Below are 21,604 nucleotides of genomic sequence, written 5' to 3'. Positions count from 1 at the left end.
TTATATCCTGATAATGGTGATACAATATGTGGTACCCTGCTCTAACTTATAACAAGACACTGTAGATACCAACACTGTGCTACATAAGCCCAGAGAGACTACACCATAGATGCCCACATAACAGAAGTTAATGATCTGGGTCTTCTCCTTCGTCACTCCATGATACTTCAAATCGTTCGGTCTCTCAGTGAGTCCACATCCGTCTTTCGTCTCGCATATTCCTGCCCTGACTCTTAAGTTGTTAGAGTATCACTAACACTTGCAGTATTACAGTCTGTATAGTTGCAAATGGCACCACTTTAACATGCATATTACTTCTATTTTTTCAATATTAAACCTTCTGTTTTTTTGTTGTTTTTTGTTTTTTGTTTTTTTTTACCTTTACAGACATGAGAGATCTCAGGCACTTAAACAGGCGGCCTCTTGCAAAAACTGGGCCAACCATTCAGTTCATTCATGAAACATGAGAGAGGAGATTTATGAACAGTCAGTTTTCTCATGGACAGGTAAACACTTTGGTGATTTTCCAGGGAGCATGTCCAGTTGATGAAATGAAGCGAAATGAACCAGAGCTGATGGATGCTGCAATTTTGTGGCATGTGTCGTACTATAAAAAAACATGGGACACCGGCCGGGCGGCTGCACCGGCTCTCTCTGCACGTCAACCCTTTGCTATTTGCAGCGCAGTGACAGAATCCCTCAGGTGCAGGAGGTTGTATTCTGTGCCGCCGTAAAGTGTCAGTCTCGGGAGCAGGAGCTGGCGGCGCTGGGGTCAAGGGGGCAAGTTTTCAGGGTTTGGGATGGCATGTGGTACCCCTCCCACCCACCCTGTGGTCTCTACAGGTCATCGCTTTCCACCAGGCCACCGGGCTGCAGCGGGCTGGAGTCGGGGAAGAAGGCCGCCTTCACATCCAGGCCTCTCTCTGTCAGCGCAGCGTAGCGGCTGGTGGAGGGACGCACCTTCTTCGGCTTGGGGAGGTTGGGCTGCTGCCACTGAGCTGAGGACAGAAGTGGAGGGTGGGGGGGTTAAATTTCAAGAAATGAATGCCTGGCATAAAGATAAAAGGACACTAAACTAGTGTTGATTGTTGCAAGTTAAAAATCATATTGCAGTTTGACATACTGCAATTGCAATATGATTCACAATTTTAACGGGAGTAATCATTTTTACATCCTATTTCATTTTCATTGCAAAACTACTGCAATGATGATGTGTTTTTGGCATGTGGCGTGTTTTATTACCTTTTTAGAATATGATTATGGTGATATGATCATTCTGATTTATTGTTCAGCCCTACTTTATGTTAACAGTAAATGTTTTAGAGGCTGAGTGCGTTACTTACTGTGGACATCGAGGCGTGCGGTGCTGGATACAATGCCAGCGTCGTTCTTGGCTGACACGGTGTACCAGCCAGCATCCTCCTTCATGGCGGGCTGGATGATCATACACAGGTACCCACAGTTGTCCTGATGCATGCTGGGAAAGAACATCAATACGTAATTAGGGAGAGTAGATGAAAAAAACACCTGTCACTGTCAGTGTACACATGCTTCGAGCTCAAAAAGTGCATGTGGACAGGTCTTTCTCTTTGTTTTAACCTTACAATGTGTGGAAACTTTCTGGTCCCCACCTTGTTGTCTTTCATAGGAAATATCAAAACACCTGGCATAAATGCAGGCTCAAACAAATATCAGTATTGTTATTCACCTGATCCTGTCTGTGTTGTGAGTGAACGACTCATTCTCCCTCTTCCAGAAGATCTGTGGGTAGGGAACCCCGGTGACGCGGCACTCCAGTCGCACAGGGTAACCCTCAGCAACACTGGTGTTCTGCAGCTTCTCCACAAATGAGGGGGCCTTGTGCATCTCTTTGGCTGGGGAGAGAGAGAGTGTACCTGAGGCTCACTCGGGGTCCTCTCAAATGTTCACATAAGCCGGCTGCTATATGAGCTGTGTGCTTTTTTTGTGCTGCTATATGTGTTAATTTACCTGCAACGATGAGCTCCAGGTTGAAAGAGTTCTGTCCTGCCCGGTTGCTGGCGATGCAGGTGTAGATGCCTGCATCACGGCTAGTCACCGGCTCGATAACCAATGAGTGGACGCCGTTTTCCCTCACCAGCATCTTGTGGGCGGAGTCAGGGCGGATGGTCTGACCGTTCAGCTGCCAGATCAGGTCGGGAGTGGGCAAACCGCTCACCTACAGGTGAAGAAGCACATCATACTGAAATTCACCGAATGAATAAATGCTACTCATGCAGGGAAATGAATGATGCTTTGAATTTGTGCAGTCAGTGTTTGTTTTTGTTTGTAGAAATGAGTGCATAAGCTGCATGTGTTCTTGGGACCAGTGTGTGTGTACTGGCAGCGTGAAGACACCAGTGTTTGGTTAATGTGTCTGTGTTGTGTTTGTCTGGAGGAGTCTGGTCGCCTGCATGCTTTCTCATGGGAACAGACTGGCCTGTGAAAAGACCCGTCTCTCTTTTCATCACCCACAGCCTGCCAGAGAAACTCTATACCTGCTCCTCCCTGTCTCAGGTGGAGCCCACCTGGGAGAGAACACTGGTATGGATATGTATGTGCATGTCTATGTATTTTCATTATGCGCAGATGAACATCATCAGTTAAGTATTCAAAGATGTCAGCAAGGAGAGTAAGTACTGATAAGCAGTTGTGGAAACAGCGCCAATCCACTTCCTGTAGTCGAGACGTTTTTGGCATGGAAAGTTTGGAAAGCCTCAAATGATCTGTAAATATCGTCTATAAATATCACTGACATTAAGCGCTCCAAGACATCGGAGAATCGCTGTTTATTTCTGACAGGAGCGCACACACACACGTAACAAAAATTGCTTTTTATAGTGTGTGAATTTTCGGTCTGGTGCAGTTATGTTTTACGACTGATCTGCAACAGTTTTCAAACAGTCTGTAACCACTGCAGGCTGCGGGGAGGTGTAGTGAAGAAGAAGAGGATGAAGAGAGAAAATGAGGAAGAGCAGTGAGAGGAGTGGAAAGGGAAATAATTGTAGAGACCATGATCCCACTTAATCCCTGAAAAATGACACCAGCGTATCCTCCCTGTCTGCTATGAGCCATTCATAATGCAAGGAAGTGATGAAACCTATCGTCTCCACTTGTTTTTACTTTCTAAAGAAACTGGAATGCATGGGAAGAGAAGTGTTTCTTTGGCAGCGCTGACACAAACCCTCCCTGAAAGCAGCGCAGACACAGAATTAAAGGGTGGATCTGAAATGGGTTTCTCTATTACTATGATTAACATATTCTTCTCGGCGAGAGCATTTTCCAGTCATGTTGCAGTTATTTTAAACCCACGCTTTCATTCCTTTATCAGAAGAGAAGCAGTATGCATAGTGTACTCTCCTAAAATATGAGATTAATGGAAGGCAGCACACAATAACAGCTTAATCTAGCAGAACTGAAGAATAAAGATGGCTAACAGCTTTATCCACAAAAAGGCCTTAAAGTTGGGGCTTTACATATAATAATGTCTTTTTCGTATTACAAGTTCATAACCAAAGATCATACTATTCCAAACCAAGAAAAAAAAAACTATATAATTTGACTTTTCTCCTTTCAAGGTTTAAATACATCCTTCAGAAAGAACCCTTTTGAAACCTATTCATTTTTTAGTTGAAGGCTGGCTAAATGCTCCTCCAAGACTCTCCCATGACTCTGTGCATGAATTTGCTAATGTTGGATGCCAAAGAGTGGAAAGAGGCTATTCATAGACCTGGATGGCTGCATTCATACTCAGGAAAATCACAATTTATTTCGCCACTAGCAGATGCAATCTAAATCCCCTTTGGATCAATAAGATTTTAATCTGTGGCGTATAATTAAATCCAGCGTGAAAACAAAATATTGAAACTGTTTTCCCCTTTAGCAGTCCACGAAACATCCAAACCAAATTACTACAAAAGCGAGAACTGTTTTATGTTGAAATTAAATTCCTGCCATGTTAATTTTTTTCGCCTTTCTTGCTGAGGTTTGAACACAGCCACCAGAGGGCAACAGGATGACTTTCCCTCGCACACGGGAGAAGTTTGTCTCAAGGCTTTCTGACAGAAAACACTTGAGGCTTTCCGACAGAAGCCCATCCTTAATGTCAGCTCTAACCTGAACCTCCTTCCCTGACAGAACCGCTGACAGGAAGCTCTTGAGTCAAACTTTGCCCAGTGCCCATTTGTAACAGGCTGATGCTCTGCCTTTTCCTCTTTGACTGAAGTTGCCAGTCGTCACTCAGGAGTAAAGGGGCACGTCTTTACCTTGCAGTCCATCCGGCAGAGTCGTCCCTCCTGAACGATGAGGTCGCCAGGCGCCTGCAGGAAGTGCGGGCGGAAATGACGCTCCTGGATGTTCTCATTCTCATCGCCGCTGTCTCTAGATCTGGACCTGGGCCTGGGACACAGGGAGAGAGACAGTCACATAATCAGATTTATTCTCAGAATTACTTGATTTATTACGAGCTTTAAGATGTGAAAGACAAATTCTGCCCTCCTTTCACATGGTCATTTCTATATTTCCACTTTCACAGCCTTTGGATGAACTTTTCTCCTGTCCAGGTCTATGCAGCCTTCCTTGGCTCTCTATAGCGGGTCAGGACCCAAAGGTGTTGCCACAGTTCTGCTCTATCACAACAATGACATCACTGCCCCGCCTGCCCCTCCAGTGTTTACACACTACGGCCAGAGGGAGAGAAATAGAGCGGGGGAGACACTGATCACTATCTTTCTATCTCAGATCCTATATGAGGTCTTATCTAATCTAGGCGTGTACATCTACATATCAGATTACAGGTGTTATTGTGTGCTGTGTGGGGTGTCTGCCGTCTGAGTGTCTATCATCCCGTGTGCGATATCTGGGTGTGGATGAATACGCACTGAATATAGAAAACCATTAGAGCAATTTAAAACACAAAACAAAGCAAACAGGTGTTCCCCGTCATAAACGCTGCGTTTTTCATCGCTGAACCGACATGTCTACAAAGGACAAAGTGTGATTCACCACACAAGCAAATAGGCAAATAGCAGTCTGGAGACTTTATATGCTTAAAGGAATACTCCAACGTTTTGGGCAAAATACCCTTTTCCTCACTTAGCCATGATTACACGTTTGCTTTTTTTCTTTTTTGTACAACAAGTAATTTTAGGAGAACTTAGACGGTGAAACTGTAACCGCTAACATGTGTATCCCTCAGTCCCTCAATCCCTCAGAGTTGCTGCAAGGTTTATTTTTTCACTTTGACGGAGCTAGGCTAATGACTCCCATAGACTTCAAGTCTTTATGCTAAGCTAACACAAAATGCTACCCATAGGAACTGAACCACTGGATGTGCACAGGTGAAAATGGTATTGAACATCTTGTCTCAGTCTGAGTGAGTCAGAAAATGGGTATTTTGCCCAAAACGCTGTATTCCTTTAAAATCATCCTGCATTAGAGTAATATATCTGAGCTAGTTTTAAATGCGTGTGCAAGTGTGTACTTGTGTGTGAGTACAGAGGCCATGCAGACGGTGAGGAGCCTGCAAAAACAGATGCAGGCCAGTGACCACCAAGAGAATGTGTCTGCTCTTCCTCCCCACACATTCTCCTGTCAGTCAGCACAGAATTACCTGCGAATGTGTCCAGGTGTGGAGCGTTGGCTGCGCCCCCGCTGGTTCACTGCCTGGACCATCATCCTGCCAGTGCAGCTCACTCTGCCCTGTGAGAGAGAGAGAGAGAGAGAGAGAGAGAGAGATCATGAGGTGCTGACACTCCACCACACCAGAAACAGAAGTCAAACTGGGAGGAGGAAATAAAATGTGAGTGATTCAAGTTGGAGAGAGTGTTGGAAAGCCTGTAGCACATGAACTTTTGGCCCTCATGAAAGTTTTAGTGATTTCCTGTCTCGTTCAACGCCCTCTTCCTCCTTTGGCTGGAGACTGTTATCTTGACACCTACTATTCTCTCACTAATGAGCGCTGACATCTCCTACAGGCTGCCAAAGTGCCGGGATTGGCAAGGAGGTGTGTGACTGTGCACACTGTTTTAAGGAATTGGGCCTAGAATATATAAATTTTACCCAAAAGCAATCTGAATCATAATCACCCTGTATAGACTTGAATGTCTGATGAGAAGGTTTATGAGTTATAATATAAGTTTAAAACCTTTTTCATTAAACATTAAAGGCTACTCAGGGTGTATACGGTACAAAATAGATGCTTTTTGGGTGAAATTTTCCATGAATGCATCATTCTGTGTGTTTCTCAGTGCCCACCTCAGGATTGCTGGCCATGATGGTATAGTTGCCGTCGTCATCCAGTGAGGCTGCAGCGGTGTGAAGACAGCAGGTCCCATCAGGCTCACGGCTGATCCTGTAGTGCTCGCTCCTCTTGGAGATCTGCTTGCCATCCTTAAACCAATAGACCTGCAACATGAGACGAGGCACATGCTGTTACAGCCACATCCAAGCCAAACTTATAATGTAAGAGATTGCTGTTGATATGGTATTTCCAAAGACCTTCACTATCCACACGGTGAACGGGATATATTACATTTCAGTACATTTCAAGTGCCTGCTTGATGAAATATCAAGAATATGGTTTTATTGAGGAAGGGCGTCACGCTTGAAACATGTTGCAACTTAGTAGCTGCCTCACCAAACCGGCTTTGTGTTCATTTCTTGCTTTGAAGTGCTCGTGACTTACGGCACATGTGATTCCAAATAAGTATTTTATTATCGTGCATTATACACTTTCCCAGCAGTTCTATTTTATGAAAAATTAAATGTAAAACCAAAGAATGTTTCTAAAAATAATGCCTTGGCAGTGCTGTGCTCTATCGCTGTGCTTCTGCACCGTTCATCCTGAGGCCTGTCATCGCCTGGTCATTACTGCCGCCCAGAGAGCCGGCCCAGTGTGAGTGCAGAGGTTGTTCAAGCAATAGGCCTCCCCTTATCACAACACACTGTGCATGTATCTCCATTTTCTATCATCAGCATCACACATCAGCAGCTCCCAATCAAGGAAGCAAAGCCATCATAAATGCCATGCAATAACACAACGCAGACTTATTTATGTTATAATAACATTAACAACAGCCACATATACATCATCAGCACAATATTTAGGCATTATATTACTGACACTATGTACTCCATCACTCAGAGTGCTGATGTTTTTTCAGTGAAGTGTGTAAAGTCCCACCTTTGGTTTGGGGTCTCCATTGACCTTGCAGGAGAAGGTGACTGGCATGCCCTCGAAGACTTTGTAATGTTTGAGCTTCTGGTCGAAGAACGGAGCGACCCCTTGGCCGGCAGAGTTCTCGTCATGCTGCACGTCGTCGTCTGACTCCTCCACTGGAGAGCGCTCCAGACGGAACTCAATCTCACTGATCAGACGCTGCTCAAAACTGGACACCTTGTATTCCTGAACAAAAGAGAAAGAGACAGAGAGAGTTTGAGGTAAAGAGAAAGAGAGCGGGTTGAAGGTTAGTGTGAATGATCAGTGCTGATTCCCAGTAATGCGGGTGATCAATAGTCAAACTCACATCAATGCAAAAAGCACAAGGACAAAGGCAAGCTCTTTTTATAGCGTGCAGTGTCTTATTTGTGAATAAACTAGTGCAACTATAAATAAAACAGACGGTCTTATTCCAAATTTCCACACACCCATCAACCTGTCGTCATTTTCACCCAAAGTACCAACTTTCTCTCAGTTTCCCACTTCTCTGCCCAGATCCTAAACACCTCCCAACTCAAACTCAATCAATCTTTCATCACTACAGTTCTGCTGAGGCAAAGGGAACATCTGGAGAGCTGTGAGGTCTCATGACACATTGCACTGATAATGACAGGCCTGAGGCACAGCTGCAGAGGCAGCTCTTATCCTCTAACTCAGTGGCTCTCAATCTCTTTGGCTCGTGACCCCTTAAAAACGAACTGATGCCTACTTGTGGTCCACTTAAAGAATGATCACCTGTTCACCATGATGTTTCATTTTCTTAATTATCAAAGGAGGTGTCACATTTTAAAACTACTCTATACTTCAGAAGAAAACAGAAAAAGAGTAACATATGAAGATATAATGCAACTCCAAAAATGATCTCACAACCCTGTGGGGGATCCCAACCCCCCAGTTTGAGAACCACTGCTAACTCTCTCCTCTGCTTATAGCAATAGCAATTGTTGATGTTATCCGTCTTGATTTATCTAAGAATAATACTTCAATACTGCTGCAGCCTATTCCTATTGCTAATATAGCTATAGGAGTAAGCTGTATTATAAATATCGACCTCACAGCTTTCATACAGCTGCTTACCACACCATTTCTTGTGCCCTTAAAATTTGACAAATGCAGATGCAGAGCAGCATTGCACACTGCATTTCTGTGACAGCAGCGGAGTGCAAAAAATGCAGTATGGGGAAAAAAAATGACACATGCTTGATGACATTTGTGTTTCAGTCAGGCTTGCAAATGCTTCGGTATCTTAACCAGTTTAAACAACACATACTGTAAGACAACCAACACAGACACGTGCAGAGAGCAAACCTTAACCATGCTCCATCAATAGTCTGATTATGTGCAAACACACAACACACAACATATATACTGGCCTCTTCTGACCAAATGGAGATGACTGCCTATGCTGCTGTCTTAAACAGTAAAGCCTGCCGCTGTTAGCCATGAACTACAGTTGGCGTTCAGTGGATGTGGAGCCACAGTGACCACAATCATGAACAAATCCCTTATCATTGTCCTTTTGTTTGCCTTTTGTTCCCATATCAGCTTACTCCCAGGCCTGATCCTGTTATGGTCAAAGTGAGCACATCCAGCATTTTAGTGAGACTTGTGTGTACGCTTACACGGGGAGTGAGCACACACACACACACCCACACAGTGAATGAGAGAGCTTTGAATAACCTTTTGAGGGACAGATTCTCTATCAGGTGACTTCCCTTCCTGTTAGGAGATAGAAGAAAATAAGATAGTAAAGTCCCTGTGTTGTGGTGTAAATTAGTTGCGGGATGTCACTTGGCTCATCATGAACTAGAGAGACAGAGTTTGTATGTGTGTGTGCATTTGTGTGTGTCAGCTCTTACCTGTGTACACACCAGAGAGTTCAACAGCACATGCTAGGAACATTGTCATTGACTCTACAGCAACAACACGCCCTACGCATTTGTCTCACAATGCATCGGCACTGATGCATTCACTCCCAGTCACATTCCCAGGCTGCGGGTGGCGCTTAGAGTCATGCAGTGCTGTAGTGCTCCAGCCAATCAGACCGCTCCCTCATGCCAGCAGCCAGCATCACACTGAGGCAGCACATTGCTATCTTGACCTCTTCTCTCAGTGTGAACAAACCACGTATTCTACTAAAAGCGTGTGACTTTACCTAATCAGTGTTGTGTGTATTATGTGCTCTCTAATCTTGTTATTAAAGGAGAGTACTGGTGTTATTTAGAGTTAGAGCCCATGTGCCTCTAGCTGACTTTCCCTCCAGTCATATTGCAATGCATGCTGTGACTAGTTAGATCTTTTTCAAGCCTCTCTTGCTTTTTGTCATTTCTAAAATACGTCAGTGACGCCTGTTTCTTCCAGTGAGTGCCAGGTGATTGATTGTAAGCAGACTGTTACATAATGTGTGCACTGATATGAAAACACTCAAGTATTTGCTGTGATTATCTAGCTCAGGCAGTATCCAAGTTGTTTTTCAAAATGTGCAAGAACGAATGGCAGCAAATGTCTTGGAGGCTCCGGCTATGCTGACTGTGTGCAGATAGACAACAGCAGAAACAATGCAAAGGAAAGGGGCAACTTAAATAATTGACCCAAAAGTTAAAAAAGATTGGTTTCATCCTATAAACATGTCCTTCGAATGTTTCCTTGCATCTCTTAACAGTCAATATGGTGCAATATTTCACGAATGAAATGCCCCAATATCAAGCGTGGTACACAGATGCCACTTGGCTTACTGGCATTTTTACAGAACAGTTGAGTGGCTTGAAGGGGGACAAATAGATACACGAGCCTTCAAAGTATGTGTTACTCCTCGGCATGTATGCAATAACACTGCGGTTTCTGCCAGGATTTATAAACAGAGCTTTTTATGGTGAGCTCTGGGGGACTTTACAATGTTTATACCCTGCGCTCATAACATGCTCTTCAAAAAGCGTTTCCAAGGGGGAGGAGTGTGGAGCGCGGCAGCCTTGCTTAATGGTATATGAAGGGAAGCCAGTGGTTGTAAGATAAGAATGGTAGTTAACACACTGGCACAGGATCAGCGGCCAAAACCCAACATTACATGTGTTTCAGAGGTGAAATGTATTTATGTCGTACACATGCGATGGCGGGACACCTCAGACTTTTCCATGGCCATGGTTTCAGTCGAGTGAGTTAATGTGAATGTGTGAGTGTGTGATTTTCCTCTCCAGGTGTGTGTATCCTAGTAAAGGCCCGGCGTACCTGTGTGACTGGCTCCTCCTCTGTGTCCTGTGTGTTTAAGACTGTGGCGGCGTTGTCGGCCCCCAGCAGTCTGCGGGCCATCTTCTCCTCATAGGTTAACCTCTGGAAGCAGGGATTAATGGGTCAGCGCGGGTTAGTGTGTGAGTTGCCGAACACACCCATACACACCGTTAACTAAACACTGTATGTAAGCCTTGCGCTAATTAGGGATGGCTGGACAACACATTATGAAGTTTATTAACGAATGCATGAAACAAAAGCTTTAGTTGTCACATGTTCAGAGACACTTTATAGGACAATTTTGGTTTATTTCAGGACTGTACAACTTCTTGTTAATCAGTGTTAATGACGTGTTACTGAACACGCTCATTCTCCAATTGCCTACAAACATAGTCATTTCTATAATAATGAATACACAGAACACACACATACACCCACACATGCACACACACACACAAACACACACACACACACCTGTTGACCATTGCTTATGCGCTCCTCTTTAAAGCGTAGCTTTCTCTCTAAGTCCTGGATGACTGCATCCTTGGATCCCTGGATGTCTGAGTCAGAGGCCAGGCGGGGTGTCCTGGTGACAGAGGACTTCCGGGGGAACGCTCTGCTGGACATGAGCAAAACACCAACATTCCTTAATATTAAGACCCAACAGCTCTCGTCTATGACACACATTTTCCAAAACACGTCACAGCTCCCGACCCCTCTTTCCTCTCTGCCCCCCCCTCTCTCTCATCAACCCTTATCTGCACATGTCCAGCTATAGCATTCCACACCGGGTCTTCTTATCTCTCTCCTCTCCAGCAGGAATGCCAGGGTGAGAGGGGGAGTGCAGGAGTGAGTGAGGGGCTGATGAAATATTACCGGCAAAGAATTAAAGGTGGAACGTCTTTGATGAAGGTAAACAAGCTGAGTGACTTCCTGTCCAGTGGGCAGTCACCAGAGGATAACCCCCAGTTAGCATCATGTCCACAGCAGCAGATATCTATTGGGTAGTTTAGCATGCAGAGCCAAAGTGTGACAGAAAATGACCCATAAGACTCTGATCTGATGTCTTACTTTTTGACAGAGAAGCAGTATGGTAGAATCTGTATATGTGAACCCCCTATAGTGCTTATATGACTTTTGACACACCCTTCCCTCTGAAGTCATCATGCAGATTTTCTTGCCATATAGGGGATAGGATTCTTGCACCTTGACAACACTTTTGTGTCTCTGTGTGTGGGTTTGTGTGAGTTTAAAAGGCCTCTTTCGTCTGTGCTTCTCTGTAAACACACGGCATGAAACTGTAAACATGTCATCTTCCGTCTTGCAGGAGACAGCCAGCCTCTGGCTTGCTGTTGTCGCTGCCAACAAGCCTGTCCCTCCCTGATACTGCATATATAGACTGTACCTTGCAACACCTTAAATACATAAATAAATAGCCTGATATGGACTGTGGGAAAGAAGCCTCTGTTATAGTATGAGTTAAGCAGAAGTTAAGCCTATTTAACGCATGTATATTTATTTAAATTTTACTTTTATATTTTATTTCTTGTTTTTACCTATGTTGTTTAGATTTTTTTTTAACTGTTTTAAATTGTTCTTGTGTTTCTAAATATTTTATTTGTTTTATTGTCTGAAATATTTTAATGTTTCTGTTATCTCTTAGATATTATGCTTATGATTTTAAGGTGCCATAGAAATAAAGCTATTATCATAATTATTATTAATATTGTTTGTTGTTGAGGGTACTTACACTGTCCCATTGCCTTTGGGCAGGCCCAGGGCGTTAACTGTTGGACTGCTGGGTGTGGTGGGTGTGGAGGGGGTGGAGGGCAGCACAGATGACAGGAAGCTGGAGGCCGGAGACGGAGGGACGGAGGTGAACGGAGAGGAGATGTCTGAGTGGGCTGGAGACATGAAGCCCGAGGAGATGGGCGGAGGGGGCGGGGGCGGGGGAGGAGGGAAATCTTGGGCGGGGCCTGATGGAGAGGACAGGTTACTGGAGCTGAGGAAGGGCGGAGGCGGAGGAGGGAAGGAGGGAGAACTTGGAGACTCCACGCTGCTTGCCTTAGTGAAGGGCGGCAGGGTGACCCTGTTGAAGGGCTTGTGTGAGGTTGGGGGGGAGAGAGGGGAGGACAGGTTGGAGCCAGAGGAGCCTGAGGATTGGGTGACATAGCCCCCTATGGGCCCGGCCCCTGATGGGCTCTGAGCGGCGATGAACTGCTTAGGCCGGGCGTAGTTGAAGGTGCTGGTCTGCATGGCTGCACTGCTCTCCAGCTCCTGGAAGGAGGGAGGAGGGGGAAGAGGAGGAGAGGGTGGAGCGGGTAGAGGCGCTTCCTGGGGTTGATGCTGCTGTTGCTGTGCTGGAGGAGGGACTTCCTGGCCTTGCTGCTGCTCCTGCTGCTGCTGCCAATTTGCTGCTTCCTGCTGCTCCAAAAGAATTTGGTCCTGCAGCTGCTTCAGCTGGGCCGCGTTCCTGTGAGGGAGAAGATCCATGGGCATCAGTGACAGTTATCACATACAAAATTTATGTCACAGCCATAAAAACAATTAGTACTGCTCTGGACAAAACATGGCTCTACATGGGCCTGGGACAAGCTGAGACAAGCTTATTGCTCAAATCAAAGCAGGGATAACACAGTGGAAGATCACAGGGCTACACAATAAAGACCTACACTGACTCGCTGAGCCACCACTGTGCCCAAGTTTGATTTACGACAAGATCAGATGAGCACCCCACAGAATCAGCAGTGGCTTTTACACAGCCTCTCCTCCTGCACCAATCAGCACGTCCTGCACATACCCTCGTGCTAACGCTCAACATCCTCTCTACTATGCTGCTGGAGGGGGGAGATAACTCTGCTACAAAGTAACAGACACATTGTAAAAATGTTAAGAAAGCATGAGGCTGTGTTCAATTTAAGCATGACACAATAGCTTGCTCTGTGTCCAACTGTAGTCAGAACAGAACTGCCAGATTTGTTGGATTCCAGATGTCAGCCTATTCGCTGGAGACTTAAAATGCCAATCAGAGCGTCAAAGCATCCCCATCGGGCAGAAACACGGTGCATTGTGAAGATATTTGTTGGAAACACAAAAGGGTTGCAGGATGACATCAGTACATGGTCGTCAGTACACATGTTTTGAACAGGAGCCAAAGTGTTTTTTTCTCTGCTCTGGAGGTGACACCCGGTCAGGCTTGACATTAAACCCCCTAATGTCAGAGGCGACTGCAGGGTGTGGTTAGTCCAGCAGACCAGTGCAGGGGTATGTACTCAAATTGTGTGTGTGTAAGTGTGTGTGTGTGTTCTGGGAAGGAAACCACTGCACCAACAGCAGGGACTGATAGGCTATCAGCCTCAAGCCTTTAACAAAGACTTGTTAAAAGGCCAGCCTGTCGACAACACATCAAGAATGGCAAATAAATTAGGATAGAGGTGGAAGAACAGGGAAAACAAATTTCTCCTACAATACAAGCATAAGTGAATTATCAAACAGGTGCCATGGACCAAGCATCCCTTGGAGTGTACTAATATTGGTAAAATTACAAAGTAAATAAGCATATTTTGAGCGATCACTTCTCTGTTAGTAATTTAGACTTAAAACCCTCATCAGTGGCAAATCGGCAAAGGTGAAATCTTGAGAAATGGATTTGTAGGGTTGGTGCAATATGGCAGATGTAGACGTTCCTGGTGTGATAGGGAACATGCATGATTTGAAGATGTGAATTTTAAAAAAACAAAACATAAAACCCAGATAAACACTTATATTGTTTAACAAGTCACTGGGACACAGTGCTACAGTAATTTCATGATGCTGGTAAGGTGTTGTTTTTGCCCCCTTTAGGACCTATAACGTGCTTCGGGAGACTGGGATCACAGCTATTGCTTGCACTCATGACCATACCCTGATGGAGTGTAAATCACAGAAGCAAATTTAAGACGCAATGTTGTTCCATCTGCGATATGGGGAAAGTCAACGACAACCTGGAGTTGTGGCTCACAGCGTTTAAAGTGTACTGTGATGATACAATAACACAAAACACAGCAATGGGTCCTGATGATGAAATATTGTATTTTTTTCAGAGGTGTGGCTCTCCAGTCTCTCTCTGACTTGGCTGATTCATCGTGTTGTCACCTCGGCGTGGGACGCAGTGAGCTGCAGGGCCATTCGATTCAACCACGGACACAAATCTTATGTCTGCTGTTCCCCTTTTCAGGCAGCACATTGAAACAAACTTTACATGCACCAGGAGGGTTTTAAAGAGAACTAACTTTGGGAACCAGAAAACACGAGTGAACTTGTGGGAGCCGTGCTCGAGGAGGAGGACAAGGGTCTCTGGGAAAGGCAGCAGTTATAAACCTCCGGCAGTTGTGTCGATGTGCATATGAGACTGATGAGTCCCTCTCAGGCAGCCTGTGCTGAATATACTGCACATCCCAGTGGTGTGTGTTGTCAGGAGTCCGCCAAGGCCAAGTTCACTAGCCTAAATCTTTTCCAGATGTTGAATAATCAGCAGAGTTTTTCTACTATTCTTTGTGTATGAGAATGCAGAGGAAAACCCCTTCTTGCTCTCTCTATAGGCTTTTGCAGAAATCAAACAAAGCGAGTGAGCATTTGACAAAACGGACAGCTCATCCATAGTGAAATGAACCTACTGCATCAGCCAAGAGCAGTCTGTCCTGGCCAGTTATTTTCTGCCACATCGGTCACATGCCCCCCTTCCCAGGAGACTCCACATGCCCAAATAAATACTCATTAATTCAATAGCGTCCAATGCAATCAGTCCAACCTGTCACAACCTGGTGCTTTCCTTACAGGATTCACTGATCACAGGAGAGCATTAACCACAATCTAGCCTATTCTTTTTTGTTTTCCCAGAAGCGCCCTCTGCTTTGCATACATTTTCCTTTACATTCCCTGAAGGTCTCCTTTTCAGGCCTCCACCAAAAGAGTGCTTTTACAGGAATAGTTTGGCAGCTTCTGAGGCTTGCAGTCCTCTGTAGCGGTTTGATTCCTTTTTTGGCTGTGTTCTCAGCGCGTCAGGCAGAAGCACCCTGCCCGCCTGCTCAAGCAGAGGGGAAACACACTTAATTTCCTCAGCGCCTCTTCTCTCTCTCCCCAGCAGACCCCTTTACTGCTTTGGTATGAAAGAACTTGAAGACCTTTAAAAACTCTGCCCGCATGCCTGTGCTTTTAATACCCTCTGAAATAGAGTATCACATTGTACAAAGTTGGCTAAATTTATCCCAAGAGAAGCCAAACGGGTTTTTTTTTCTTTCTTTCTCTATGAAAATCTCCTGAGTGTGTATGAGCAGGAGGCAGTGTGGATGTTAGACAGCTGTAACTGACATCACCTCCTTGCCTTAAAAGGTGTTCTTTTCTTTCTATATAAAGCAGCAGCTTCCAAACAAACACCTTCATTCATTACAAAGCCAAACTGTTCTGCAGACCTCTGCCTCTGCTCAACTCTCTCCCAGTATGGTCAATCAATTCCTGATTCAAAATGTGGCACTGTATTCATGCTTTCGTATTCTCACAGGATCCGGTCGGTTCATCTATCCACATTACAACGGGCTGACATTTAATTCAACCTCCTCAACTCTGCCAATCTTGTCGGCATCATTACAACAAATGCATTCTGCTTTGTTCAAACCCACAGAACTTTATTTTAAATTCTGGTGGGGATCCCAAGATTTCCAAAGATACCAGATGTGTGCTGTTGAATTGCAGGGAAATGTGCATAACATTACGCACAAGACATCTACTGTAGATATTTTCTGTTTAGTGTAATGGTGCAGCCACAAAACAATGAAATCTTGGGTTTCAAAATTTCACTCAGTATATGTGTAATGTATCTTCAATAAGCTGCTGCATCCGGCAGATCCAACAGAACATGTATGTGATATTGTTGTACAACATGGAAAAACAATATATAATTTTTTTTTTTTTTTTTTTATCTTGAAGCTACTTAAGTGAAAATTTAAGGGAGTTTAACAGCATCAAACTCAAGGATTCTAATTTTGTCAGATTATATCTTTACTCTGATCACTGCACATTTGGTATGTGTTTGACTTCAGGTTGTATAATTTGCAGCTGTATGAATAGTTTTATTGCCCACTTATAGATCTGCATCCAGCAGGGGACAGAGCCATCTAGACTCTGTGACCCTGCAGAAGCAAAGCCTCCAGCTCGGATCGTCCAGACCACTCTGACCACAAAGAGCTGGACGGGGTTGCTGTACACACAATCTGTCTTAGTTTCCCATTCCAGCTGTCTCTACTGTCTCTGTGCGGCACTGCAGTTTCTACTCGGATGCATCTGTAAGAGAAACGTACCCTGCATAAACCCGACCCATGCTCCGTGAAAATGACTGTTAAAGTTTTACAAAAGGGCTCAGGAAGTAGAGCAGATTGGGTTTCTGGTCTTTTTGGGCCTCCATCACTCACTCTTTCTTCTGTCTCTGTGGCGGCGGCGCAGGGCTGACTCGAGAGGGAACTGTTCTCCTGTCGCCATGCCAACAGCGCTGTGTTTTGCTGTTCAGTTCAGAGCCAACTGGCCCACAGAGCTCTCGGCCTCGGTGAGCGAAAAAGCTCCAGTTCCTCTGTCATTCCAACTGTAACACTACATTACTCTACGTCTCTCTCTCTCTCTCTCTCTCTCTCTCTCTCTCCATTTGGTGGTATAAATAGGACAACTAGTTAAAAGCTGCGTTTTACTTTCTCATCCTGAAAAATACTTTGTCTTGGGCCGGTTCCTGTCTGTAAATTCTTTAACAGGGGGAAAAAAATCAAATTGACCGTCAAAATTACTGAGTGTAAAAATGCAAAGTGGAATCTGGTGCGCAGAGACTTTGCCCTTCCAGTTCCTACATGGAAACATTACTGGCATCAGTGAGCTTAACGGACTGTAAATTATTCGGAGGTGTCTTATTGGGTCCCCCCACCTTTTTTTTTTTTTCTTTTTCCCACCCGCTTCCAGATGCAGTGGAGTGTTCACCAGCAGCCTCAGTTCCCTGCACTCCAGTCATCCTGCTTTAATCAATGCAGACTTTAATCAACACAAAGAAAAATATAGCTGTGTTTACTCGGCACTGCTTGTTTGTGCTTCCTGGACAACAACAACCTGGGGTGCGTGAGAAACCCACGTATTGTTAGAGCGCCTGACACACCACAAAAAAGCTGGGAGCCATTCACAGGTTTAACTGCTGCCTCTGTTTGGGCTCAGGAGATGATCTTGCAAGGCCTGCAACGAGCTGAAGAGAGAGACTAAGATTATGTTTTACGGGAATCTGCCAGCTGATGACAGGAAGCGAGCGAGGGAGGACAGGAAGTTGTTGAGGGTAAATAGCCAGTAATGAGAACAGTCCTGTAAACAACAACACGAGGGGAACTTCCTGCAGTAGCTGCGGCTGTGCATGTGTCTCCTTTAAAAGTCTGCAAGCTTTTATAAAGACAAAAGACGGATAATACAAGCTATTTGCCGGCCTGTGCGACAAGTGCAACCAGGAAGAGCTTACAGGACCATACCGGTGATTTTGAATGTTTGGCCCATTTACTACATTTTACATTGCAACAAACCATTTTGCAAATCATGCAGGGTACTAAAGATTTCACAAAATACAATCAGAATCCCTCAATTTTCAAATTTGAATTTTTGGTTGAGACACCCTCCTAATAATGATCTCCTTCTCCGACTAACAAAGTCATCGCCAGTCATAAACAACAAACGAATAATACTCAAATAAACACTATTTTCGAGTGGAGAGACTGTTTCACTCAACTTCAAGTCATCAAAACTTTACATTGCTGCAGCTTTTGGGGCCTAAACTAATGTGGATTGGGGAAAAGATGAGATTAAACATGAAGGATTTACATTTTGTAGATATTACCCTATACATGCAAAACCCTGGTGTGGTCTTTAATGCAGTGGGAAGCGGAAATCATGGGATACGCCTACTTGCAAACTGTATACCTTTTGTATGTTTTTATTACACGGTGCATCTGTTTCTGCATACGCCTGTGGCTTGGTAAAAGTGTGACCTTACCAAGTGTGAGTGATTTATACCCAAACATTCAAACGGAGCTCCGGTATCGCACCTCCAAAACAAACACAGCCTCTGTCACCGCTGTGGAAACCCTGCCTGAGGTGGTTACACAACCGTGCGGCGTGACCCTGCCCGAGCCTCGGACCGGGAGCTTATCACCCTGAGGAATGCAAGGTAAAATCACAGGGGTTGTGGGAAGACGGGAGGCTCCAGCTGTTGCACACGCATGAGGCAGAACAAACGTCTGTCACCTTGTTTACCCCTCTCCAGACGCACACGCCTATCCACAATCACACAAGAGCGGGATACGTATTGTTTCGCTGCGCCTACACACACCTGGTTCACAGCTCCCCTCGCACGCATTCACCTCCGAGGGTTACGTCATCACTACAGTGCGTCAACCTGAACCTGGGTGACACCTTTCATCAGGAACAGATCACGCTGGCTGAACCGACATCTGGCTGATTGACAGACTATGACTCTTCGTCTGTGTGTCTGAGCTGCTGGACAGCGTGACTGGTTATGTGTTGAAAGACTGAAGATGGTTTCTGTGTCACATACTTCCTGCTGTGGGGATCTGAGACACTTGCTCAGAAGAGTGGGACTGAGAAGCGGGACTGACTGTGAGAGTGAGTGAGAGAGAGAGAGAGAGAGAGAGAGAGAGAGAGAGAGAGAGAGAGAGAGAGAGAGAGAGAGAGAGAGAGAGAGAGGGTTGTTTTGATGGTTTCCTAGATTAAAAATGAAAATACCAAGATACCATCAGACATCAGAGTGTTTATAGCTAACATCAACATCAACTTCACACACACACATGCGTGCACACACACACACACACACACACACACACAAACACACACACACAGTGTTATGAAGCTTTGTGATGATAAATACAGTTTGACCGAAGTGCTTGGAGCCCAGGTCAAACACACTAACCTGACTTCAACTAACAAACCCCCCCTACTCTCCCTCTTTCCCTCTCTCTCTCTCTCTCTCTCTCTCTCTCTCTCTCTCTCACTCTCCCCCTCACTTTCCTAACTCCCTCCCGGCTCCCTGCACATTCACGAGACAGAGCAGAGGCTGAAAGGAGCCGTTCCAACTTTCCGAGAGCTTTTCAGCCTAATCCCACAGGCTAGCCGACCCCCAAAACTGGGGTGCCGTAGCAGAAGCCCCTCATGTGATGCAAATACAGTGGGGAGCAGAGGATATTCAATATTGCACAATTAGCAAAGTGTTTCACTTGCTGTCTGCACTCATCCAGCTCTTTACTGTCAGCTGACAGGCTTTCTCTCAGCCTTTGTTCTCTTGACGTCCTGAACATATTGCCAAACCCTTCATGTTTCCCCACCTCTCCTCTCTGGGTACCCCACCCCCCTCCTCTCCTCCTGCTCTCTGGCTCTAATTGCACACACACCACATAAAACAGAACCAGACTGTTTTCCTTTCCCCCCTCTTTTTAAAACATAGCACAGAGCGTTTGTCTTACTCCAACCAGACCTACAGTTCATGGCTGCTCCGATCACCCACTTTCTCCCGGCCTCACTTATTTCTCTTTCACATTTGTTTGCCCCCTCGCTGCATGAAAGCTCTCTGTCCAGGGTGGTATTTCATACAGAGGTGGAGGTGAGGAGGGCACTCGCAATCAGTGAGCCCTCCATCCATCCCTCCCTCTTCACCCCACTCGTCCGCCCTCCCCTCTTTCAGCCCAGTGAGACAGAGAGTGTTTTTCTCTACAGCAAGAATGCTGAAGACATTCTTCTCTGGATTGGAATGGGAAAGACATCGCCATCAAATGGGATTAGCAGCAGGAGCGGAGTGAGAAGAGGAGGAGGAGGAGGAGAGCCAGAGAGACAAAAAAACAAAAAAAGAGAGGCTCAGAAACAGAAGGACTCAGTCAGTGAGCAAGTTAGAGCCGAGCACGCCGCAACCGCTCTCACCTAACAGACTCTATTGTGTTAGCTAATCCATCTGACTCCACAGGCGAGCACTGCAAACAAACCAACCTCATCGCATAAACACAATCGGCTAAGCACCACAGACACAACACCGATGTTAGCCTTTCTCTAAGTCACAGACAGACACTACTGCACTTCTTCCCCTGCGCCTCTCTCTCTCTCTCTCTCCCTCTCTCTCTCTAGAGTCTGAACTCCCCACTTTCCCTGGATCTCTGCAGCAAATGAATGAGTCTGCTCCTCTCTGCTCTACAAAACCCCACATCCACTCTTAAAACACACACTAAATATTAACAAAAAAACAAAAAAATCTTCCCCACTATCATCTATCTTCGTATTTTTACTCCCAAACCCAATTTTAGCTCTTTTCAACATAATGACAAAGTGATTTTGAACTTTTGAACAAGAATGAACATGTGTTTTTCCTCCTCCGCTGACACAGAGAAACATACACAGCTAAACATGCAATAACTATGATTTTTCTTTCTGTCTTGGAGTTAAAAGAGTCTCAGCATAGCATCATTCATTCTACTCTTCATACTTTTCCCCATCATTCCTTCACTTTCACTGCTTGAGATTATGTTAGGCTGAACTAGGCTGTCAGTTTACACAAGTGAGTAATTAAGAGGTTTACCTTCAGTGTTGTGGTGTAGGTGTGTAGCAGCTCAGATATTTCCCTGCAGGAAAGTTAAGTGTGTGTCGCACTGACGGTCTGGCAGGTATGAGCAGCATATATAGAGCAGAGAGCAGCCAGACAGTGACAGACACAGCCTCTCTCTTTGCATGAGTCAGTCTGACTCTGTCTGAGCCCCTCCTCTTCACAATAAGAGCTCCCAGCCTGCCTTAAACCACCCCCTTTCATAATAAGAGCTACTGTACCACGGGCTGCTGACCAAAGAACTTCCCCCTCGGAGTCAGGCACCAAAAATAACAACGGTCAGAGAAAAAGAAAAGAGAGAGTAAGAAAGAAAAAGTGAGAGAAAGAGAGAGAGAGACAAGTATCTCATTACATTACTCTTCCTGTTGTGTTATACTGTTTCCTTAGTGATAGCAAAGAAATTAATCATCAAAAAACTCCTGTTAGTTTAAAGGAGAAATTCAGTCGAAATACCAAAACATATATTTTCCTGTTTAACCACATAATTCGAT

The 21,604-nt window shown here is 45.1% G+C and overlaps 1 protein-coding gene across 4 annotated transcripts in view; it reads right to left on the bottom strand.

Annotated features, from left to right (window-relative positions):
- Window positions 1–327: 327 nt before the first annotated feature.
- Window positions 328–21,604, bottom strand: part of palld (palladin, cytoskeletal associated protein) — a 63,446-nt gene continuing 42,169 nt past the window's right edge. The window contains exons 1-13 of one of the 4 annotated variants that reach the window (XM_030049128.1): window positions 21,090–21,218; window positions 12,213–12,935; window positions 10,937–11,081; window positions 10,463–10,564; window positions 8,918–8,956; window positions 7,202–7,423; window positions 6,274–6,423; window positions 5,630–5,718; window positions 4,284–4,416; window positions 1,990–2,197; window positions 1,709–1,874; window positions 1,344–1,477; window positions 328–998 (exon numbers count right to left, since the gene is read on the bottom strand). In XM_030049128.1, the coding sequence (XP_029904988.1) occupies window positions 838–998; window positions 1,344–1,477; window positions 1,709–1,874; window positions 1,990–2,197; window positions 4,284–4,416; window positions 5,630–5,718; window positions 6,274–6,423; window positions 7,202–7,423; window positions 8,918–8,956; window positions 10,463–10,564; window positions 10,937–11,081; window positions 12,213–12,718 (2,055 nt within the window). In that variant the 5' untranslated portion in view covers window positions 12,719–12,935; window positions 21,090–21,218 and the 3' untranslated portion in view covers window positions 328–837. Of the gene's footprint in view, window positions 999–1,343; window positions 1,478–1,708; window positions 1,875–1,989; window positions 2,198–4,283; window positions 4,417–5,629; window positions 5,719–6,273; window positions 6,424–7,201; window positions 7,424–8,917; window positions 8,957–10,462; window positions 10,565–10,936; window positions 11,082–12,212; window positions 12,936–21,089; window positions 21,219–21,604 lie in introns of those variants that run through there. The other 3 variants (XM_030049129.1, XM_030049131.1, XM_030049127.1) reach the window with 3 other exon arrangements.

Source organism: Myripristis murdjan, chromosome 4 (assembly GCF_902150065.1).
Source record: "Myripristis murdjan chromosome 4, fMyrMur1.1, whole genome shotgun sequence".
Lineage (NCBI taxonomy): Eukaryota > Metazoa > Chordata > Actinopteri > Holocentriformes > Holocentridae > Myripristis > Myripristis murdjan.
Note: the sequence above shows the minus strand (reverse complement) of the source record. Positions and strands in the feature narration are given on the sequence as shown.